At 43.0% G+C, this 24,779-nt stretch overlaps 1 protein-coding gene across 1 annotated transcript in view; it reads left to right on the forward strand.

Annotated features, from left to right (window-relative positions):
• Window positions 1-24,779, forward strand: part of rgs12a (regulator of G protein signaling 12a) — a 49,452-nt gene that overhangs the window by 3,986 nt on the left and 20,687 nt on the right. The window contains exons 3-6 of the mRNA XM_083788487.1: window positions 16,587-16,608; window positions 21,794-22,005; window positions 22,857-22,949; window positions 24,142-24,285. Coding sequence (XP_083644613.1) covers window positions 16,587-16,608; window positions 21,794-22,005; window positions 22,857-22,949; window positions 24,142-24,285 — 471 coding nt within the window. The remainder of the gene's footprint in view (window positions 1-16,586; window positions 16,609-21,793; window positions 22,006-22,856; window positions 22,950-24,141; window positions 24,286-24,779) is intronic.

Raw genomic sequence — 24,779 nt, forward strand, 5'->3', positions numbered from 1 at the left:
TATTTTCACATTTTTAGAATAGAGGGTATGCGCATGCTTAAAGTGAATGGCACATCGAGTGGCAAAGCAACAGGCAAAGTGAGTTTAACATTGTCTAACGTTGTTTAATGCAATCAGATAGGACTTTTCTGTGTGGATGTATGGGTTGTCAAGGCCAGAAAGTATTTATTTTGCCAGTCAGTAGGCATTCCTGCATAATTTCCGGGTTTGATGATGTCGCACGCATACCCTCTATTCATAATCTCCAAGAATCAACGTAAGATCAATATGATCTTCATATGAGATCCACAGGGAAGTCACTGTCAGTTACACTACCACAACACAAGCCCATCTTAATTCTTGTTTTATACCATGCATCGTTGCATTCTGTTTTCTAACGAGCCCGGCAGTCCTTACTGTCAGACTGTGGTCTGTCCGTCCATCCGTCCTTCCACCCATCCATCCATCTGCTTGATGGACCCATAATTGCAGCTTGCTGCTGTATTTTATTATTTCTGTCCATTGGTTGAGCTATACGGTTTGGTGCATTTATGGTTTAACATTTAACATCCGTGATTATGATGATTTGTGTAGTGACATGTACCCTCACATTGGGTTAGGAATATGCTGGAATGCTTTGTAATCTGTGCAATTTCTCTTGTCTGTTTATTCTGCTTCAAATAGTTTTAAAGATTTAGTTGATCTTAAAATGAAAATGTTTGTTTTAGGCCTAAAACAAACAAAGCCTGCTCCTTGATGATTTCCATTAAATAATTTAGATTAGTTGTGTTTTTAATAAATTCAGCAATGCTCCAGTTTGTAATGTCAAACGGAAAAACGTATGGATTTCCCTGACCCTTTTGCCATGAAAAGAAGTGTCTTGAAGCCACAAATGAAGCTTTCCAAATTCCAATGTTTTTATTCTCCGTTTTTGGACACCAGACTCACACTTCTCATTGTGTAGAACCCCTATAGCTACTCAAACCGTATCCAAATGAGAGCCGCCGTTTACAGTCCTATACATTTCAGGAAATAACATGGCAGGGAGTGTTTTATGTTTGCCGAAGGCCATTAGGCCATTATGTCCTCACCTATCAATTCCCCCCCCCCACCCCCAACTCCTATTTCAAGGGCTGACCTTCATCTTGGGTTTACAGCCAGAGGTCAGAAAATGCACATTTAAAAAGCCTCTCCGACCAAGATCAATAACATTAGCAGGTAATGACTTGTGAATAGACAGGTTTTGTGGTACCAACCAGACAGTGTAATATAATTTATAAGCATATAAAATAATAGTGCAACTATTAGACCTGCGTCACAGAAGTAATAACATTGTGGGTGTATTCCATTTAGGTGTTCTCAACTCCTGTATACAATAAAGAAACACACGTCACAATTAACATTACCGTCAGCTGCACATACTGTAACTGTCAAAATCGCTGCTCGCAGAAACCGGTCAATTTGCAGCCTGTACAGATTGTGTATATTGTGGTGGTGAAGGATGTTTTCACTACTCTCAAGTTGTGTGTCTATCAGAGAAGTGTGTGATGATAAGCTCCCCGTAAACGTGTGCATCTGGAGTCACAAGGACACCGTGGGACTGGACATTCTTAGGGTCCACCAGCAGCAGTGCTTAGGCCAGTCCCCTGGCCTGCAGATAACCCCAGGATGTGGCCTCACACTGCCTGATCATAGGGAACCAAGGGAAGCTATAGAAGAAAACGCATGTGTCCTGTTGTCATGTTGCTTTGAGTCAAAACAGCCAGCTTGGTAAATCGCAAAACGCTTGTTATTTTTTTTTAATCCACATTATGAAGGCTGTGAGCTGTGATGACACATAGTACTTTTGCAGCCTACAATGGCTAAGCCAGAGCCATACAATCTCAAATTGTCATTTCATTTGTGTTTGTTCTGGTTTTCTGCTTCAACAGAGGAAGAGACTCTACCACGTAGACTCTCATCTCACTCTGTGTGTTCGTGTGTGTTTTCTGTCATTGCTGCTGATGCGATAGGAGGAGTGTGCTTGATGTCGGCATGCTGAGCCGTTTGTTGTCAGATCCCCTTTAATGCTTCTTGGGCATGTCGAAGAACGTGACGCTCCGTATTTACCCTCTTCTGCACAGAGCTTGTCAGATCGCTGCTGCACGTCCGTCACGTCCCCCCCGCATCCCCCTTATCGCAGGCCTCATCGCCTCCATGAGAGCACTCGGCAGACAAACACTGTGTGCAAATATGTCAGGAACTTCTGAGGAACGACGCCACTGGTGGCCGCAAAATTGTCCAGATTTGAAGCTGTGTTCCGAGTCCTGACGAATATCTCTAAAACAATAATATAGTCCCGGTTTTCAGGCATTCACAACCAAATTGTCCCAGTTTTTACCACTATTTAAATAATGGTTATTTTCAGCGGTCAGAGATGATTTATCATGTTCTGTTCATTTATTTGCTCAGTGCTCACACCTATAACAAAACTTGAACAATGATTTGCATGTTGAACTCAACGCTTATGATGGATTATGTTATACACATGAGTAAACGTGCATTCTGTAAATGGGCACGCACGAACGACATATTCATTCATTAAAGCCTGGTCCTGGTTTGGGTGGCTGAAAATATGGTGTCCCTATCCCCAGTCTTGGTGATTGGTAAACGGTATACAATAATAGCATTAGTTAAAAAATCCTTGCAATAGGTTTTCATGTAAGCTGTGATTTGGTTTCTGCCATCTCTGATTCCACAACTGTGGTTTCCATTCCCCTCCTAGGTGTGCGACTGTGTGCGGAGGCATTAAGTAGCACACCCGCGGCTAAAGGGATCTACTATGTGGGCGTATCAGTAACTATGGAGGAATGAAGATGGAGAGATGGAGGCAGAGAGAGAGGAGCTTATTTAGACAGGAGAGAAAGGGAGGGAGTTCACACAGCAGAGAATGAGTGAGAGCGCAGGGCGGGCGAGCTAGAGAGAGAGAGGGAGAGAGAGAGAGGAAGCGGCAGCAGGGAGAGGGAGCTTTTGAACTCCCAGTAGCTGTCAGGATCTTCATCTCTCCTGCACGCTCCTTTCTCCTCCTATTTCCACCTCGCTTTGAGCTTTGGGGCTCCGTTCCTCCTAAACGGCGAACACAGACACATCGCTGTGCACCGCGTACGGGGGGCACTCTCGGATGGACCCGTTTACACGCACCAGGCGTGGGGAGCATCGCTGAAGTCGAGCCGCAAGCGCACGAGCCAAGCGACAGCACCATACATGGAACAAACTTTAACTCTCAACTCTGTAAGTCTCATGGTCAAATTGTAGTAGAGAGAGAGGGGTTTCTTTCCTCTTTCCACAACATTTATCATTTTGCCTTTTAAATTAATTCTTCCTCGACTCGAGTGACGCCGTCTTTATGTGTATTAAATTGTCCTTTTTTTCTGCAACGGCTACTTTTTCCATCTTTGGGCTCTTTGTGGCCCCTGTTGTAGAGAGACTGAGTGGCGTACAGTGGTTAGCTTGTGTGGTCTGTCAGAGGAATGTTTTGCCCAGTGCCAACTGATCTCCCATGCATGCTGCGTGACACACTGTGCTTGCTGTATACCATACAGCAACAAATACAGTGAGGCTTCAATGTCAGGATGCACAGTGGCTCCCAATTAAGATGCACACAGTTTATACCAAAAGAGTCTTTGTGAAGTAGTGGACTGTGATGGCTCTTGGTCGTCCGTCCATCAGGAGTTAAGTTACGGTTGAGCGGTTCACATAGTTACTGTGTAAAATACAGTTCTGTGTTGTTGCTCACTCTGCGAGTGACCCATTTCAAAATGAATTGACGTCGGTTGGGGAGAGTTGTGTTTGTGTTTGGCGTGTGCACAAATTCGAGATTGTGTTGGATTTTTGTCATCAGATGGTTTCAAGCCCCCAGTCGCAGTGAACAGAAGAAGAGATATATGGGATGATATTTTCAGGTGACTGTGTAACAGACCATAGTATAGTATAGTATAGTTTTGCTCTGCCCCTCTTGGTTTGCTACTGTATATATGCCTATTCTATCCTTGTGAATCACCACACAGCTTAATCATTTCCCTTCCTTCAAATAACCGACTTATGCCTTTGTGTACCTTGTTGTTTGTGCTACACAGATGGTAATTTGTCTCGGTAATTTGTCTCACTTTTTTTTTTTTGACTTGGTCTTATTTCCTTTAATGTATTCTTTGGGTATGCATTCCACGCTTTCATGTTTGATGTGGAGGCTTGTAACTTGAGGAGATGAGCTGGAACGGTGTATTCTTGGGGGGATTAGCGGCACAGGCAAGAGAACATGTTTATCTTGCCGTCATCACAGGGCTGTGATGACAGACAGGGTGTGGGTGGACAGTTGTGCTTCTGAAACATCCTTATGGGATGCAAAGAGCAAGCAGTTTAGCATTTTATAATTGTGCTCATTATGATCCCCCCCCCCCTCCTGCTACAGAGCCTGTTTTGTTTTTCTCTCTCTCTTTTTTTAGATTTTTTCAATTGCAATTAAAGAGGCTGTTGTTGGGCTCCCAGCCCACCACCACCAGCTGGGAAAAAGTACATTAAACAGAGTAAAACTTTATATGCAGTTAGTTGATTGGTCAGCTGCTCGGGGTACGAATACATATTAGGCGAGCAATAACCAGTTGACCAGATGTGAATGTGGTTGCTGAGCTTGCCGTTTGACCAAACCATAACCACGGGAAATACCTCTTTGCCCGGCCACTTCTATCCAGAGGCTGTCACGTTGGAGTCTTTGCCATGTGTGTTGGTTTTGTTATTATGTACCACCGCGTATACAGTAAAGTACCACTGGATGATGTAGTCACAGTCACTTATGACACCAGCTACCAACGAGGGACTGCCTCATTGATGTGTACTGTAACATGACACAATCTGGTTAGTTGGCCATGGCCCATGTACAGTAGCTCTTGTATTGCCCTTTGTTATTTAGCTATAGGACATGCAGTGCCATGCCAGGCTTTCAAATGGCATCCAAAAACAAAATGTCTCGCAACTGAATCACACCCAAATCTAAACACACAACTGTTTGCCTTCCTTATCCGTGCTATTATTAAATTCCGCTGCTTCACTGAAAGTGAATGCGGCCAATAAGACATGTGGTTGCTCAACGAGGAATGGCACGGAATGGCGGAACTGCTTTATCACCTCCAGGGAACAGTTTGGACATGTCTGAGACACTGCCGGGCTGCATGCCACATTTAACACACACACCTGCAGATGGAGCCTTCTTGTTCAGGCACGAACTTCCCCATGACATTGAGTCAGAGGTATACCGTCTCGTCTTTAACTGGAGCGGGCTCCAGCCAGGCTACACAGTAAAACCTGGAGTGTTGGTTGAACTCTGAGGGTTCCGTGTAGGAGAGTGAGTGCGGTGGTTGGTATTATTTTGGCCTCGTCTTTGGCACAGCAGCAGCACGCTGCGAGACCCTGCCAAGGTCTCGTCTCCCTCGCACCGTGGAAGTCATAAACATGGCTATTGGAGGGGGGCAGCCAAGTTATTCCCCCCATCACTGTGGCGAGGGATTGATATACTGAGCTTTGCTCTGGCAGCCTAAACGCCAACTTTCCCTAGAGAGCCATTTCTTGAACCTTTCCATCCACTATCAACGTACTGAAATAAAGAATAGTACTGTATGTATTTATTTATTTTACTATGCCGACCTACTTGCTGTAGGTTGACTGTAGCTGTTTAGTATTCATGATCTGATCCTGTATCCGGAGTAACGCAAATGTAATGAAGTGAAAGTGCATTCTCCTGCCAGTTATTATGTGGTTACGACCTGTGTTTGACACAATCCATTGTGCTTTCACAATGGATACTACCTATTGGCTTATATTAAAGGGTTATAGAGCAGTGGTTCCCAAAAAATGTCATGTCAAGGACCCCCAAATTGACACTAATTAGCCCGCGGACCCCCATTTGAAAATGTATGCCAGGGACCCCCATAAGAGAAGATTTTTCCCGGCTCTAGCAGGGATTCTCAACCCGTTTAATTTCAAGGACCCCCAGTTTGAAATGCATTATTCTACGAACCCCCATTTAATGGCATTTGTATCTCTGGGACCCCCAATTTATATTGTAAAATCAATGTTATTTTAACTCTGAGAGTGTACAAATGGATCCAAATGTACCAAAATTTGTACACTATCTGAGTTACAGACCCATAATGGTCCCTTTGGTTCCAAACTATCATTTAGCTGGGGACCTCCTGGAACTCCCTCAGGTACCCCTGGGGGTCCCTGGACCCCACTTTGAGAACCACTATTATAGAGTTGCCAAGAGATGTAGCCTACTCGACAGTACATTTAGGCGCTTGTGTAAATATCTCAACTTCCCTCCATGCATAGATTCAAAGCAATCCATTTCCATTCTGAAGCATCTATTTTTGACCATGTGAGAGTCGCCCTAAACTTGTTCCTGTCAAATACCCGTGGGGACTAAAATGGCATGCTTTAGCCCCTATTGCCCTGGGGGCTGAATTTAACCCCCACCCTGAGTAGTGGGTATACCCAATCTCACCCAGCCAGCTTAGGTTCCCAGTATGACCAGAAAGATTAAGCGCCAGACCATAAGGTCATGCAGGAGACTCAGGACACTGACATTGATGTGGGGGAAGTGGCTGAAGGTGACTAGTTCATTTGGAGAGCTACGGTCTGACCTGTTTGTTCCACATCCAGAAAGATGTTCAATGGTGGTTTACAACTAGGCCTGTCACAATTATTACATAAACGCCTGATCATAATTACTTGAGTTTGAGATCATCACAATTATTTTTGCACTACCGTTTCTATATTGAAAAATCACACCCAAGTGAGCGGCGCTCTATTCATCGTAAATCATCCAATAAAACGATAAAAATAAGACATGTAGGGCTGTATTTTGCGTGTCTTAAGTACCAGGTCTTATTCCCTAACTTGAGTAAACTAAAGACCTGGAGGCGTGATCAATGCTCTTTGGCCACTCAGAATAGCCAAATGGCATTGATCGCGCCTCCAGGTCTTTAGTTTACTCAAGTTGTTAGGGAATAAGACCTGGTACTTAAGACACACAAAATACAGCCCGTAATGTCTAACACAACTGCTGTTCTAAATCCTTTAGACCCATTATTGAATATTGACCTTATACCGACCTTGAAACATACCTTAGTTACGTCACCGACAATAGTGGTCCCTTGCCTGGGCCGTGGCTCAGCGGTCCAGGCACCTTGGTTGGTAGACATACGCGCAGACATACCCACAGACATACCCATAGACATACCCGCAGACATACCGGTAGACATAACGACAGACATACCCGCAGACATACCAGCGGATACTGGAGAACTCGCCAGTTTTCCAACCTGCTGCATTGAACATCCTTCATCAATGTCTTCATCGTTATGCTAACATGCTGTCTTCATCAGTGTATGTCAAACCCACAGATGTTATAGTTCATTTCCAAAGTGATCAAATTATTTTGTGCAATGAAATGGTCAGCTAGATGATGATCAAAAGGTGTGAATACCAATATAGTAGGCTACCAATGATATTTCAGGATATTGTTTACTAATGAATTACATTGTTTCAGTACTTTGGTGTTTAAACTTTAGCATTCCTACTTCATCTAGTGTAAACTCTAAACAACTATTCTCTCTCTCTCTCTCTCTTTCTCAATTCAATTTAAATGAAGGTGAAGTCAAACTAAAATGCACTAAACCGCGGCGAGTCGGAAAACTGGCGAATTCTCCGGATACCCCGACAGCCGATTTGCTCAGACACATATGGCGTAAATTCTCCATTCATTGTCAATGGCATTTCATGTTTGTGTTCAGACAAAATCTACACTATAGCTGTTTATAGGGGGTGAGCAAAAAAAATAAAGTCAGTTCCAAACATAAAAATCACACCTGTGTGAAGTGAGGGGTGCTCTTATGATCATACATCATCTCATTCCGGCCAGTCACAATTTCCGTCCACACTTTTGTCTTATTATTTGTGTTTATGCAATGTTTGTGTTTTCGCAAACACTTAAAACTGGCCATTCATTGTCAATGGCATTCAATGTTTGTGTTTACACAAACACTCAAAACTGGCCATTCATTGTCAATGTCATTCAATGTTTGTGTTTGCACAAACACTCAAAACTGGCCATTCATTGTCAATGGCATTCAATGGACAATGTTTGTGTTTACACAAACATAGCCGATATACAAGCTCACAATGCTTTACATTGCAACTTGTTGTGAGCTTGTAGATCAGCCGATCTGCTATTTTTACTTCAGTATAAAGTTATTCAATATGTTAGACATTTATTTGTTTATTTACGTAGGATATTTGTTATATCTGCCCTGTGGAACCTTTGTTTATGATGCCTAAAAGCCATTTCACAGAAATGTCATTTGTATTTATATGTTCCAATGTCCAATGCCATTTCACAGAAATGGCACAGAAAAGCCATTTCACAGAAATGTAATTTATATGTTCCAATGTCCAATGGCAAAAACACAATTAAATCCTTAATCGCAACGATTTGTGTGACACCTAATCATCAAGTAAAATTGCATGATCGTCGTGACAGGCCTAGTAGTGACAACCGGCCCTTCATACAATACAGCAAAACCCCCCCAACGCACTTGGAGACTTCCAACAGCGTTGGTTAGTGCAGCTTCATGTTGAGCCCTCTCTTTTTCTCTCTTTAAAGTTATTTCGGTGGAGCAAAGGGGGGGGGGGGGGGGGGGAGGGAATCACAAGACTAATTATAAGTGTTGGGTTTCAGGTTGGAAAGTCCATTTCTGGTGAGAGGCAGGATGAGGGAGTGGCGGCATCTATGTGGTTGACTCGTCTCAGCCCCTCCGGGCTTTAAGTGATTGCACCCTTCTCTTTTTTTGTGTTGTTGCCATGATAATGAATGAGGTCGGGGGGGTTGGGTTTGGGTGGCGGGGGTTCGGTGACGGGATAGAACTTTTAAGTGTAGCATATCTAGTATTTTATATTTTATTCTCCCCATCGTCGTGCCCAAAGGAATTATCATTCCGTTGACAATTTACATTCATGGGTTGTTGCTAAAATGTTTACTTTGGCAACGGGTGACGGGGGGGGCCAGAGCATGAGGTGAGCTGAGCATAACCGTGCCTGGAGTTAATATAACAATGTGGTAAGGTAGAAAATAAAAGGTTAGTTCCATTTCAGGTTCAGGTTCATTTATTTGTTTGTCCCCGTGGGGCGATTTGGTTTACAGCAAAGGCATAACACAGGCAGGTAACATGAAACACAAAAACACAGTAAAAAGGCACATAGTACACATAGAACATTTAAAACAGGATGGCAGTTCAAGTGTAACATTATAATTCATAACTTTAGCCTCAGCAGCGCCAAGCCCTTGGACCTGCAAGAAGTAGGGCAGCAGCAAGTAGAAAAGTAAACATCTCCCTTCCGAGGTATGCTAACACTCCCTGTTAGTGCTGTTATCAACCACCAAGTGGCTAACACACACACACACACACACACACACACACACACACACACACACACACACACACACGTGCAGCTATACACACATTTACACACACAGACACATGCATGCTTGTTGTTCTAATGTCTCTCAAATCCAGACAGGAGCCGCTTCCATCTGCTGCGGCTAACTAGCTTGAAGTACTAGATTAGTGCCGATCATGGAGATTAGGAGATGAATTATACAGCGACAATGCTCCCCTTCCTTTTGGGCATACAATTCGAACCTGAACAACCCTTGTGTTTGCTGAGAGGATTACACCTAACCCAGAGCTGCCAACCTGCACACATTTTGTGTACCAACCACGCAATTCTAGGCGTATAGACACCTAGAATTGCGTGGTTGGTACACAAAATGTGTGCAGGTTGGCAGCTCTGCTAACCTAATAGTTGATTGAACTGTTGCCAGAATTCATGGCTTTAGTCTACTTCTCCCAGTCTCATTGATTAATTGATGGATGATGGATTGGTTAGATTTGGATTGAAGTTATCAGGGAGATTAACAATTTACAATTTAGACTTATCCAGAGAGCGACTTACAAGTGCAAAATCAGAGTAACGCGTATGAACTGTACAGTACAGTCCATTTGACACGGTTCATACATAAGCAGTATGGAATTTGATTTGAATAATTTCCAGGTTGGGATAAGTAATGGAATAAAGGAAAGGAAGCATGGAAAAATTGACACATGCAGAGTGTTCTTCGTGGTGTTTGGAGCAGGCAGCCAAAATGTCATCAATGACATGACACAAAAAGAACATAGGATACCAGGTAAACATCAAATGTTATCTAAATAAAATTGTTCAAATTTGTGTTCAAGCAAAACTAATCTAAACAAAAACAGTCAGAGTTGATCCTAGGCGAGTAAAGGCATGTGTGTGTTTCGAGAAACAGGGTCTTACTGAACCCTGGTATCTATATTCTGGGGGGACATTATCCCAAAATAGATATGGTAGATTGTACAGTTTTGGCAAACTCTGGTCCAGTTTGCGAAGTAAACTCTGGTCCAGTTTGCGAAGTAAACTCTGGTCCAGTTTGCAAAGTAAACTCTGGTCCAGTTTGCAAAGTATCATTATTTCCTGTGGTGTACACTCAGTAATGCATAAATGATGTGGTCAGTTGTATATGAATGTTCAAGTATACAAATGGCATTAGCAATGTCATAAACGCCACACAGCAGTGAGCACTTAGACTTACTTGGACTTGATAGCAAGTCTAGGGGGACACTATAATTGTGTTCCCGTTGTTTACCATTTCCAGTCCCTCTGCATCACATTAAGCGAAGCGTATTCGGTTGCGGCCAACCAAGATTTTCTAGTAAAAAACATGTTGGAGCTCCATTAATCTGAAAAGCAAACACAAGGTTGTCTTGTCTGCTATCTATAGTCAGAAAGTTGCCCATTGAGTTTCATAACTCTCTCTCTCTCTCTCTCTCTCTCTCTCTCTCTGTACTATATCTCTGCATCTCTCTCCCACTCCTTGCTTGGTTGAGGAAGAAATGTCTCTTCCATCTTATCAGTTGCCACTCCCTCACCCTCGGAAGTCTCTTCCAGCCAAGGCTTTTTCATCATGTTATTTTCAGGGAGTATTTTTGTAATCCTCTGCAGATTACAGGCATAGATTATTTTCCTTCTGCAACAGCTTGGTACAAAGTAGGGCTGCAACTACCGGTATAGATTATTATTTTCTTAGCCATTATTCTATTGGTTATGTTTTCGAGTATTCTATCGATTATGTTTTTGAGTAGAGAAGTGCTTTCTTGATTATGTGCGTTCTTTTTTTCATCATGAATCAACATAAATAATTCTTTTTTTTTTTAATGTTTTTTTTGTCGCTTTCGCCTTTATTTTATATTTTTTATGAAGGGATAGACAGTAGGCTGACAGGAAATTGGGAGAGAGATGGGGGGTGACATGCAATAAAGGCAGTCGGCGTCGTGAACCCGCAGCACACTGCCAGACTTGATTACCAGCACCCCCTCCCCATTTTGGGGAGGGGTGCAAGGAAAGGTTTGCGCAACCAGACAAAGCTGAGTCTCTCCGTCTATAAGAAAAATGACTATATCCTCATCAACTGCAACATTCTTATTAAATATGATACAGTAATGATCAGCAACAGGGTGACAGGCTAATTAGTACATTGTCTGGTGCTAAATGATGTTCAGCGTCGTCTTCGGTGACACAGATCAGTCAGTTGTCATCCTCACAAATAGTCCTGGCACGCGTGCATGATGAAGCCATACTGGAGGCGTTGATTGGCCGCGTCAAAATCCGGTTCTATTTCTGAGCGTCTGCGTGTGGGCTGTGGCACAGACCATCCAGAATTAGTGGAAAATTAGTTGGAGCAACACCTAAAGTCATGCACTTTAACCCATTCTGACCTGAGATCAGATTCATACGAGGTTTCCACTGGACACACACTGGTCTGATTAACCCATTCTGACCTGAGATCAGATTCTAGAAATGTCAGTCGCTCTTCGACTTTTCAAAAATAGCAGACCTACAAGCTCATATCGCGCCACTCGGTGGCGCGATATGAGCTTGTAGATCTGCTATTTTTAAATAGCTAAAGCATAACATGATGCTGACACCAAAATGGGTGCCCGGTCTTATTAAGGATCCTCTTATTAAGGATAATAAGGAATCATTGAAGGAGGATTTCCATATTCCATATTACAAACATCATCCAAAGTGATCCAATATGTTCAAATCCTGTAACAGTAAAGCAATTGAAGGATTTATGGGGGGAACTTTTGTAATGGCCAGATAATTGAGTGAATAACATAGGATAATGCTAGATCATTTGCTATGGGAAAAACCTTGGACTCGGCCACCCGTGCTTTTAGAATAACAGTTGGTTGAGTGCAATCTCCTCACAGATCGTAGACGTTTGCCAAGAAAGCAGAAAGACGGCTGATAATGCCAGAAACCTATTTTCAGACCTAATTTTCTTTTTGTTTTGTTTTTTTCACCGTAATGAAGGAAACTACTTGTTGAAACCATTACATTGACGCCAGTCCCATATTACTGCTGTATGTTATGATATCAGTCAGTTGTTCTTGAATGGCACTACGAGCAATGACGAGCAGAGATGAAGTTTGGCGGTTCACGTAGGGGGAACCCTTTATTTGACTAATCACGCTGAATCAAAAATTCATATGGTTTCAATCTATATTGACTCAGTGGTGCTGTTGAAGGCAAACAGACTAGAGTACCACGACTGGAAACAAAATGAGGGGAAGGCCAGTGTGTTTTGAACGTTAGTACGGCAGGGAGGCTTTACTTCATCTGAATCCTTCACGCCGCTGTGGCGGAGGCTGTATGTATCCTCGTCGGGTGGGTTGTCATAGCAACAGCTACAGGAGTAAGGAAATGGAACTCTTTTCCCTTCTTCAACACCCCCCCCCCCCCCCTCCTCCTCCTCCTCCACCCCTCACCTCCCACCCTCTCTGACCGGTACCTCGTCAAATTTCTTCCTCTCTCTCTGACTTGTACAGACTTGGTTAGCAGGAGTTTTGGGTGGGGAATGTTCAGGTATGCACTCGCACACACATATCTGTCTGCCTGCTGCCGCTGTAGCAGACTACAGAACAATGAGTCTCAAAAGGACGCTTTCCTTCAAGAAACGCTGGTACTGCAACAGTGTAAGTAAACTCGTGCTACTTGTCGACGAAGAGCGCCTTTCTTGTCTGTGGTGTGTGTGGAGGACTTATTTTTGATTTGGTTTTTGGTTAAGTCATCTGTTTTTGTCATTATTATTATTACCTAATCGCTCTCTTTTATCTTCTCTCTTTCTCTCTCCCACCCACTGAACAAATGCTTCTTTTTGTCAGGCAGAGAGGATTCACATGAATTTGTTTCCATTAGCATTAGTGTGTGTGTGTGTGTGTGTGTGTGTGTGTGTGTGTGTGTGTGTGTGTGTGTGTGTGTGTGTGTGTGTGTGTGTGTGTGTAGGTGGGAGAGTCTGTGGCAACTTGTAAAAACAAAGTTAGAAAAGACGTAATGTTTTGGCTGTATTCATGTGATGGTCTGTGTCTGGGCATCTCAACCTCTACACATGTCTAAACAAGTCCAAAAGATGAGAAAAGTCTCTTACTTCTTCAACAATACTGTCTGTGAGAGCGGTAACAATAACAGGTAATGTGTGTGCATGCATGTGTAATTAGATGACAGTGTTTTTTTGTCACCACACTCACTTCAGATCATCTTAAAAATATAGTGTTTTTTTGTCACCACACTCACTTCAGATCATCTTAAAAATGTATGATATGAGAAGAAGTGCAGAAATATAAAGTCCAAAATAGCATTTTCCAGTTGTATGGCCAAGTCCTACTCAACTCAGCTCTGCTGCCAAGATACTAGACTTGCATCTTAAGTTCCTCCCATTTGGTTGATTACAACACTAACAACTCAAAGGGATTTTGTTGGGGTCCCCCTTGTAAAAAATATACACCCCCCTTGTGAAGTCCAACCCTTCACTCAAAAGGGGATCAAAGCCACCCATGTTGGCACGGCCCCATCAGTGGAGGTGTGAACGGAGGAAGGGAAGCTGGGCTTCCAGTTGCGTGACGGGGTGATGGTGTTGCTGGCTCATCATTTTGGTCTCATTGAAAGGAAACAGCAGTGTGTGTGTGTGTGTGTGTGTGTGTGTGTGTGTGTGTGTGTGTGTCCGTCCGCCATACACTGTACACTCACATACCTGTACTGTTTAGATTTCTGTCAATAAAGATCTGCCATTTTCCTCAAATATTAGCCTGTTTTTGGCCAATTTTGACATTGCCAGTATGACATGCCCAGAATAGGGATGCTAGTGTATAGGTGGTTAGGAACTCAGACATAGCCATTATAACTTGAGAACACACTGTGATTTTTGTTCTAATCTCGTCAACATTTTGCTCGCCATTCTACGCAGCAGTTCAAGTAGAGATCAATTTAGTTTTTTCCAAAATGTCCTTCGCTTGCTCCATGTTTCACCAGCCTTACACAAATTACGATTGTGTCATTACTATGTGTCATAAGGACACAATTCTCCTCTGACACACATGTGATCTTCTCTACATGATGTAGAGGATCAGGTATTTTCCCATGAAATAGCAGTTGTGTTTCGTTACAGTAACCCTCCCACTCTTTTGTGTGTGCAAATGACTGAAGTTTCATTGTGTTACAGTAACAGGATACGTCTAGTGACGGATTGTGTCGCACATCTTTTGAAATAAATCTGGATGGCGGAGGCCAAACTCTCGTGACTGCATGGTTTCAGCGGGGGCGGGTGGGGGCATGGGTGGACTTTCACTTAATTCAAAGCCTTTAAATGTGTCTTGTCGTGCCGCCTGATGTCTGTCCGTGTCGCACGAGGCCGGCATGCATTTAAGGTTTGAGGTCTTGTCTTTCTTTTTTTAGGTACCCGAGGGGGACAGGCGTATTGAGTGGGTGTTCTCTCTCTCTGTTCTGTCAGTCTCCTTTTAGTTTCTTTGAGTACCCACCCTTAGTTCTTCTGCACAGGCCCCGGCCACCACAGAAGAGGGGCGGGGGGCTGCTGTGGTGGGCTGGGCTGGGCCCAGTAGCTGCATCAGGGTTGTAAACGGTGGTCTATTTGTCTACATCTGTAAGCCGTCTATGGTGAAGGGGGAGGGGAAGGCGGGTCCCGACGCATCGTTTACATGTGGTCAACTCAAGCCTAGCTTCTTTCTTACAGCCGTGTCACTCACCGAAGATCGCTGATTTTGTTGATGAGTGACAGTGTTTTGACAAAGGGCTGCATCTCAACGCATTGTGAGCTTGTAAATCGGCTATTATCACAGATTGTGCGCCTAATATAAAATACAGATGCTGCATGCCCATTATACTTAATACTTACCTGTGTATAATTTACTTACTTATTATAACATGCCCAGAATAAGGAGGCTAGGGTACACGTGGTTGAAGAGGGGGTTCCACAACCGATTGATCAAACTGAACAGCCACTGATCCGATCTCACTCAGAAGTGTAACTAATTAGTAAGGACTATAAATGAATCTGAGCTGGAGAAAAAGATGCTTGCAGAGGGGCAACCTTTATGTGCTCACTGCTCATAATGACAAGAAGACCTAAAATATGCACTGAGATTAAATAATGTATTTAGTTCATTGGGATCAGCAGTAGTTCACCTTGCTTTTGATCGTTCCAGAACACTGCATCTGTTTTGCAAAGCTAACGCAACAGGCTAATTCAGAGCAGAGCACCAGCTATACGCATGCCTCGTTCAGAAGACAATATCTGCCTTGACGTTCACGCTGAAAATAATGAAAAAGCAGTACAGAGAAACCTTGTTTTGGAAACGGGCTCCTTTTTTCACATGAATCCTCCAAACGCACTGCTAAAGGCTGTTCTTGGACCAAGCTTTAAGACGCTCCTATCCTCTCATAAAAATGTTTTCAGTCATTAGCTCTCCTTTCCTTTATGGCCTGGCAAAATGAAGTGGCATCTTCAACCTGCATATATTTCTGGATAGTGGATTATGTCATGAGGTTCAGAAATAATTTAGAACATAAAAAATATCACCCAACCGAGGATACTTGGCCTAATTGACTTTTAAGTCATTGATATCCACAGGCCCTATAAAGCACTCATCTCATGAATTAGCATGTGAAAAGTGGGCCATTACTGCCTGTGGTGACATCTCTCAAGTAGCACTGCCTTGATTGGCCCTAATCCGTTCTGTGATACCAGTCAGTCAGCATGAATATTCTTGCTTTTTTCCCTGTGTTCGTTCGTGTGTGTGTGTGTTTGATGAGGTGGGTCCTGGTTTTGGAGGTGTGAACAGCTGTGTGTTTGTGTGCGTGAGAGATCAGAGGTCCGCCCACTAAGCACATTAATGCTTGGCCTGGTGCTGCTAGCGACCCAAAGTCCTGCCCCTCTCCAGTAGCACACACACAGACACACATTCCTCAAACACACACACGTCACACACAGTCACACACACACACCTCTCAGAGCAACTGGTGGGATGTCTGGAGCGACGACACTGTTATCACCAGCAAATGCTCCTATTCTTTGTCTCAGTGCAGGACGAGGTCATGAGGGCAGCTTCTCACTAATGTCTTCTCTCTATGTTCTTTTTCAGTCGGCTGCGTCTTCAGATGGTGGTGAGTACAATTCTTCTCCCTTCACATCTAAAATATATCCGCCGTTTAAAAAAAATGTCTCTAAAGTGTCTGGAATCTGGAATCCAGCTTGTCACTGTACGCACAGGAAAATCTTACGGACCTGTAACCATTTGGGTAATTGTTTTACACTTGCCAGAGTTAAATGAATACTGAGGATTTTCCTGTGTGTCTCAAAATGTGTCTTTTCTAATTCTCATTTAAACAGAGCTCAATCTTTTTCATGTCAAGGATGACAAATTCACATGTATTCGGCCACAGACCCTCATCTGAAATGATTTTGTGCCAGGCAGGGACCCCCATACAAGATTTGTGCTGGTTGTGTTTCAATTGTTTCAAAAATATTCCACACATTATATTTCCAAGATTATTTCAAATTAGTAGATATACTATCTTGTAGATCTTCTGTTTTTAAATAGCCGGTGTATATATAGGGTTAAAGTGGTTAAGCCGAATTTGATGCTGTATTATAAAATTTTGCAGAGGACCCCCTGAAACCCCTTCCAAGGACCCCTGGGGGTCCCCGAACACCACTTTGACATGGTCATGTACTGTACATAACTGTTTCCCAAACAGTGGGTCTGGACCCATTTGTGACACATTTTGATGGGTCCCTTTATTTATTGTTTCCTACTTTTAGTTTTTAATTATTATTCAAATAAAATTCCCAAAGATTTTCATGAATTATAAATTAAATTAAATTAATTTGACCCCCGGTAAAGAAATCAGAGAAAAGCCAATAATTAGAAAACAAATGTCGAAGTACGGAAGTAATGTTGAAGTACGATCTACAAGCTCGCAAACGTGCGTTGTGCACTTGTAGATCTGCTATTTTCAGTAGTTTGGGTCCCGGGGGAAAACGTCTAATCTGTCTTTTGGTTCTCGGCTTGAAAAGTTTGAGAACCACTGCTCGCGTACATGACCTGGTGTCTGTGTGTTCACAAGGGCGTATAAAAGTGGTTTTGAGGCTAGGTTCAGCTCTATCTAGTTCTAGTGTTTGTTGTCTGGTCTCACCCATTCACCATGGTATTAATAATGTTTGCTAACATCTCGGCCACTGAGGTTGTGACGTGGAGTGCTCTGGCTTTGGCCTGAATGGCTGTTTTTTAAGCAGCACAAAATGTGGCAAATGTAAAGATCCCCAAAGCCTTTAAGAAAACACAACACCCCAGATCCAAACAAATGGCAGGACCCAGGAGCGTCGTTAGCGTGGAGTTTCATACGTATGCCAATACATACAAGCTAAAGCGAACCTCAGACTGTCAAGACTTTACTTACCACAATGTGTGCCAAATCCGAAATCTCCCGGGTTTATTGCTTGCACCCTCCTATGCCAAACCGCGGGTTTCATTAATTCATCCAGAATTAATAGCATTTTATTTACAGTGCGTTAGCTGTTTTTAGCATCCGTCGCTAGCCTCCGAGGGCTCCCATGGTGTGACTCGTGTGACGTCATCGAAAATCCAAAAAACGCTGTGCAGGTGCACGCAATCTTTAGCGATGTTAGGGCTCAGATTGAGCTAAAGGAAGATATTAAAATTAGTTAATGAAATGGAGGGTTACTACTTCCAGGTTAAAACGGAGCCGGTTCGCGGGTTCTCTCTTCTTCTGCATTTACGTGCATTCTACTGGCACTGGGTGTAGAGCACAGTCTACTCTATGGTAACGGGCGAGAACGAGTTAAAGACTAATCCCTGCATGGTGACACATCGACTGATTCAGCTGGGCGAGAGCACAAGGGGCCACAATCTGAGCGCGACGGAGGCTGACAGAGGCATTAGTCATTATTTTATATCAGTGTTTCCCAAACAACCGTGCACTATTGAGAGCTAAACCTATAATGTACAGACAAATTATATAAAGAGGCTGATGGAGAGACACGATTAGGCTAATTTGTGCCTTGTGGTGTGAGCACAATACTCACGGGAAACCGGTATCCCGCTGGTCCCTTGTTCATATTGCGTGCTGTGTAGTGCTAACAAGCCCCACTGTGTGGCCTCCATTGTTTCGTTTCATTAACGCTGCTTTCCCTGCATGATGGGCTCAGCTGTAAAGTGGCCATCTGCTGCCGTGATTGCAGGTACTATGAAGTTTTGAACCTTCACCTGTTTCTTCGCCCTGATGTCCCGCACCCTGTCGCCTCTATTGTTCATTGTCCTTTGTTAATACCCTCCTGCCTTCCCACCCTCTTTGCTAGTAGTCTGCGGTGGTCGCCAGTTTCTGCTTCTCCACACATGAGGCTAATGGCGGGGTCCTCTTATAGATGATTAATTAGTCTTTTTTTTTTTTTACCAGCGGCTTGTAAAGCCCCACTTTGGGAACCACTGCTTTAAGAGACATAGTGATGGGAGCAGTCTTGGTTTTCTAGTCCCTGCTGGCTGCTACAGTCTGAGTTATACTCTGTTGTGCGCTGCTGTCGCGCACACTGACAAAAGAACCAACAGGCTTGCAACTCGAGTCGTCGCAGCATAGCGTGTTGTGAGCTCGTAGATCGCTATTTTCGGCGCACAGCACCAGCAATAGATGAGCCTTTCTTCACCTCTCACTTGCTCAGTGACACAACACATTGCTGTGTTCTCCATATAGTGTGTGAGTGGTACCGTTTTAGAGTTCTACTATAATGTCCTTATTACTATAATGAATCACTCTACTCTCCAAAACTGGTGTAGTAGAGTCTACTATGCCATCTTTTGTGTCTGAGGTCTGAGTTAAAATGCACCATTTATAACTCTTTAATTAATTTATATTAGTCCTTTTATGGTCCTAACTCCTAACGATTAGGAGTAGTGGGCACTAATTTGTACATTGACCAGGGAGCAGACTGGGGTGAAGTGTCTTTTTTTTACTCTTGCTCAGAGACACTTCAACACAGAGTGGGCGGATCAGTGGGAAAACCAGGACCCTTCTGGGTCCCAGACAGTCTGTCTACCCATGCAGCTATGGGCAGTGCCACCACTTCACTCGAGTTTTAGATACAAAAAACAGGATCATTATTTTGTACCCTCTGGTTCACTAATTCCGACTCACTCTGTCCTGTGTAGACAATTTGCGACTGTGTTAAAAGTTGAACTGTGTTCCAAAGTCTTGCAGTAAACGGTGTGTAACCAGCATGGGATTTTGACATGGATCCGATCACATTTACTGGTAGTAATCCATAACTTAGCTGTGAATGGGATTTAACCACTTAAACTATAGGGTGTCAAACTGGTGGCCTGTGGGACAATTTTGAGAAAAACCCACAAGCATTATTCTGTTCATTATATCTGTCTGTACAACAGATAGGCCTACAGTCTCCTGAGTCCCTATTGCTGCCTGCTGCGCCAACAGCTAGTTGTGCCCCAATTTAGAAGGTACTACTAGGACAAAATATCACTGCTGCAAAGTGAGTTTTATTTTACTGAGCGAGCGACATACGGGTTGTTTTTCCAAATTAGAAGAGAATGATAAAGTCACGTGCAAATCCACTCGGCTCTAAAGCGGTAATTTCTACGGTTACACAACTCACTTCACAACATTATTTCTCTCTCTCTATATCTCTATCACTCACACACACACTAACGGCCGGGCTACACCGGACGATTTTGTGCGTGTTTATGTGAATACGCGCACACACGCTTTTAGATCCAGTCCTATTTTAATCTGACCGGGCACCCATTTTGGTGTCGGCATCATGTTATGCTTTAGCTATTTAAAAATAGCAGATCTACAAGCTCATATCGCGCCACCGAGTGGCGCGATACGAGCTTGTAGGTCTGCTATTTTTGAAAAATCGAAGAGCGACTGACATTTTTGGAATCTGATCTCAGGTCAGAATGGGTTCATCAGACCAGTGTGTGTCCGGCGGAAACTTCGTATGAATCTGATCTCAGGTCAGAATGGGTTAAGTGCGTGTGCCGTGTAAACGTGCGCAAAAAGCCTGGCGTAGCTCGGGCCGTATGCCAGATTGACAGTATTGCAAGAAATACATTTATAATCATATCCAGCCTATGCATTATTTCCGGAATTTTCCATTATTGCATTATCAGTGCATTGTAGATTGTGATCACTTCCATAAAACAAAAGACTAGACTTCATTGTCTGAGATTCCTGGAAGCAGGCCTGGCTAAAATGTACGGTTCTGTAAGCAGTTGTAATTAGTTTAAGTTTGTTTCAGTGTCTCACTAATACATTTCATGAACATGTCATAGTTATAGCAGTAAGTGAAGTAAAAGTTATAGCAGTAGGCTATTTGAAACAGAATTGTTGTATTTTCCAAATGAAGGAAAGTGGAAAGTGTTGTGCCTCCTCCAAAACGAAACAAAAAATTGCATACATTTCCATCTCTCAGTCATCATACTTTTCCCCCCCTTGTAGCCTATACGGCTATAATAGATACTAATAATTGAAGTTGCTAATCTTCTTAATAAAACAAATTCATAAAGTCTGTGACAAATGTAATGCAATAGATTCAAATCGTCTTCACAGCTTCGCCCTTTGCCCTCGGATACAAAGATATTGGATTAAGATATTTGAGGCACTCTGATATTTTGAATATTCATATTTACCCGATGTACTAATTATTCTGCTATGATGGGGAGAGCACAGAAACAACTCCTCTCATATGGTCTGATTACATATGGTCTGCATTTAAGCATTGGCTAAATTAATTGACTAGTACACTTCATCTTGAGAGAATAAGGTTTCCTGAGAAACAAAGAGACAATTTGTTTGGCTGCCCCCTTGTCCATTACTTGAGTAGAAACAATTAATAGACAGGATACCACTGATATGGTTGCCTGTCACTGTATTTTCTTTTCAGATGTTTTTCATGAGCATTTCATCTTACTATTTTATGGTGGGAGGGTTGAGGGTTTTCTTTCTCTTTTTGTCTTGAAAATGTATTTCATATCATAATGTTTGAGCAACAATTTATAATCTGTTCTCAATAAAAACCTATTTGACAAAAAAATAATGCAACAGCAGTGACAGCATATGTGTTGCGTTCATATGCGTGTGTGTGCCCATGTCATGTTTTGCCAGCCTGGGCCCTGACCTAATGAGTCTGACAGTCCCGACTTAAACCCATTTAGGCCTGAGGTCGAAATTGAAAAAAAAAAAAAAAAATCTTCTAAATCCCGACCGTAGCCTAACCATGTTTTCCTCTATATGTCTCTTCTCTCTCTCCCAGACTATGGCGGTGGTGGTGGTAGTAGTGGTGGTGGTGGTGGTGGACGGGGTGGGGTCCAGTTGCAGGGCTGCTGCAGTCAAAGCAGCCTGAACAGCAATGGCAGCCTGCCCGGCGCGTCCACCCACCGGAGCCTCTCAGAGCGCCGCGTGGCCAGCTGGGCCGCCTGCTTTGAGCGTCTCCTCCAGGACCCCGTGGGAGTGCGGTACTTTTCGGTAAGCTATAGGGCAATGCAAAGCACCCGGTCTGTGTGTCACATGCATCATGTACATTTACCAGAGATTAATAATTAATATAGGGTGTATTTTGCATCCTAAAACGCAGTTTACAGTTAACCCATTCTGACCTGATATCAGATTCATACGAGGTTTCCGCCGGACACACACTGGTCTGATGAACCCATTCTGACCTCAGATTCTAAAAATCTCAGTCGCTCTTCGATTTTTCAAAAATAGCAGACCTACAAGCTCGTATCGCGCCACTCGGTGGCGCGATATGAGCTTGTAGATCTGCTATTTTTCAATAGCTAAAGCATAACATGATGCCAACACCAAAATGGGTGCCCGGTCAGAATGGGTTAAAGGACGCAATAAAACAAGGACCTCTGCATCCATAGGATGCACTACTGTACTGTTTTTTTATTCTAGTTTATTTTGCTAGCTTTAGTTATAATAATAATTTCTAAAAGACCATGCCTGCATCCCAGGACTCATTACATTGAAAACCTATTTACATCACTGCATTACAATATAGCTAGTAGTGGTTAGAAACATCACAGGCAGTCATGTTCTTCTATAGATCTGCAATGCTGAGAGCATGTGGGGAAAAACTGGCATTAAAACACCAATGAAGCATTGATATTGATTTGTTTTTCAATTATTGGAATTACCTGTCACCAGGGTTGATGAAAGCAATAGCTCTTAATTTAATTATTTCTCTCTAATTAAGCTCATACACCCCCCCTGCTTGCTTTTAATTGCTTGAAAGATCATTTGATGGTAGGATGAAGACCTGATGCTATGCTATGGCTTTGTAATAAATGGCCAATGTAACTCTGTCTCCACAGGAATTCCTCAAGAAGGAATTCAGTGAGGAGAACATCTTGTTCTGGCAGGCCTGCGAATACTTCAGTCATGTCCCTGCAACGGACAAAAAGCAGGTAAGTGTCCCATATACAGCTATTGACAAGCACTAGTCGTCAATGCTGTTGTGTTATGTTGAAAAATTCTAAACGCAACCATCATAATAATGTGATGCCCTCTCTCTACCTCTCCTTCTGGCGATTGAGTTGTTCTCAAATGCGTCGATGGCTTGCGTTGACCGATCATAATTGACTCCGATAAGACAGAGGTGTTTTTACAATGCCCTTATTAAGTAACCTATGATGTTTGTTTTCAGCTAGGGTCTATTTGAAGGGTAGCCTCGGAAACCCAGACGTTTTTATTTCCAGGGAGACAAAAAAAAGTCTGGGACCGAATCCACTTCAATTCGAGTAGCGCAAACGTCGATCACTCTCTGCTGATTTCTGATTGTCTGCACCTGCACCAATTGACGCACACACATACACATGCACTCCTCTCTGTCGCTCTGAATTAGTCTCATTGCGCAGCTGTGTCTAGATTCTATATACCTATGCTATAGAAAGCATAGGTGGACCCCAGGCTATTTGAAGTGCTACCCAAAGCAGTACTAATGAAGTACAATTTTCTTTCATGGGTATTTTCGTGAATATTTCATCACACTAGGCATCACAGATCCCAATGATGAGATGTAGACAGACCTTTATTGATCCCACGGGAAATTCAGTCGCAAAAGGCAGCACTGCAGCAGTTAAAAGTACAGATACAGGGTAAAGATAATCACTGTAAGATACAGCAAGGGCAGCGACACAAAACCAAGAGCAACAACATTGCAGTGTCAAGGACACCATAACCGTGTCCATACACCCTACTACTGTATAGTAGAGCCGATGCAGTAGCCATCACTATGCAGAAACGACATGCACAAGTCCCCGTGTCATCACAGTATATCCTCCGCTATGCTATTGAAAAAATAGCAGATCTACAAGCTCATAGCGCGCCACCGAGTGGCGCGCTATGAGCTTGTAGGTCTGCTATTTTTTGAAGAATCATGAAAAGTGACATGAAAGTGTTTGAGAACGACTGACATAGAAAAACAGCTTTTTCGAGAAAACTGTCAGGATTTTAGAAGACATTTGCAGAATCGTTCCCAGGTCATAAAAATGCGTTAAACTAACCCTGGGGGGGAGTCGGGGTATAGTAAGAAGAACAAAATGGTGTTTTTCTCTCTCTCTCTGAAATAAGATTGCATTTCTTTATGTTTTCTGCCAGCTGTCCCAGCGAGCGGGAGAGATCTATAACAGCTTCCTGTCCAGTAGCGCCACCACGCCGGTCAACATCGACAGCCAGGCCCAGCTGGCGGACGATGTCCTGACGTCGCCGCGGCCAGACATGTTCAAGGCTCAGCAGCTACAGGTAAACGACTGTACATACAGTGTTGTTTTTGGCAGCAGAACATTTCTACTTTAGTTTTTAGTCAGTCGTAGTCTCTTGAAATAGTTTTCATTTAGTTTTAGTCACATTTTTGTCACCCGGAATGTCACTAATTAGTGTTAGTCTAGTTTTAGTCGACTAAATATCATAGGATTTTAGTCGACTAAATCTACAGTTGATCTAGTCGACTAAAATGTGTTTTGGCGGTTCTTGGTGCCGTCGTAATGACTGTTTTTACACTTGCGCTGCGACGCGTTGTGGGCTTGTAGATCGGCTATTTTCAGCATGCGACCAATTGTAAAATGACTTATGCTGGATCTTCTTGTCCACTATAGTCCCTTCTTATCATTTTAGTCTAGTTTGTATTTGTTGACGAAATTGTCAGTATATATAGTCTTAGTTTTAGCCATCATAGCTTAGTTTTCATTCAGTTTCTATTCAGTTTTCGTCAGTGAAAAAAGGTAGTCGACATACAA

Source organism: Protomyctophum parallelum, assembly GCF_964188405.1.
Source record: "Protomyctophum parallelum genome assembly, chromosome: 18".
Classification (NCBI taxonomy): domain Eukaryota; kingdom Metazoa; phylum Chordata; class Actinopteri; order Myctophiformes; family Myctophidae; genus Protomyctophum; species Protomyctophum parallelum.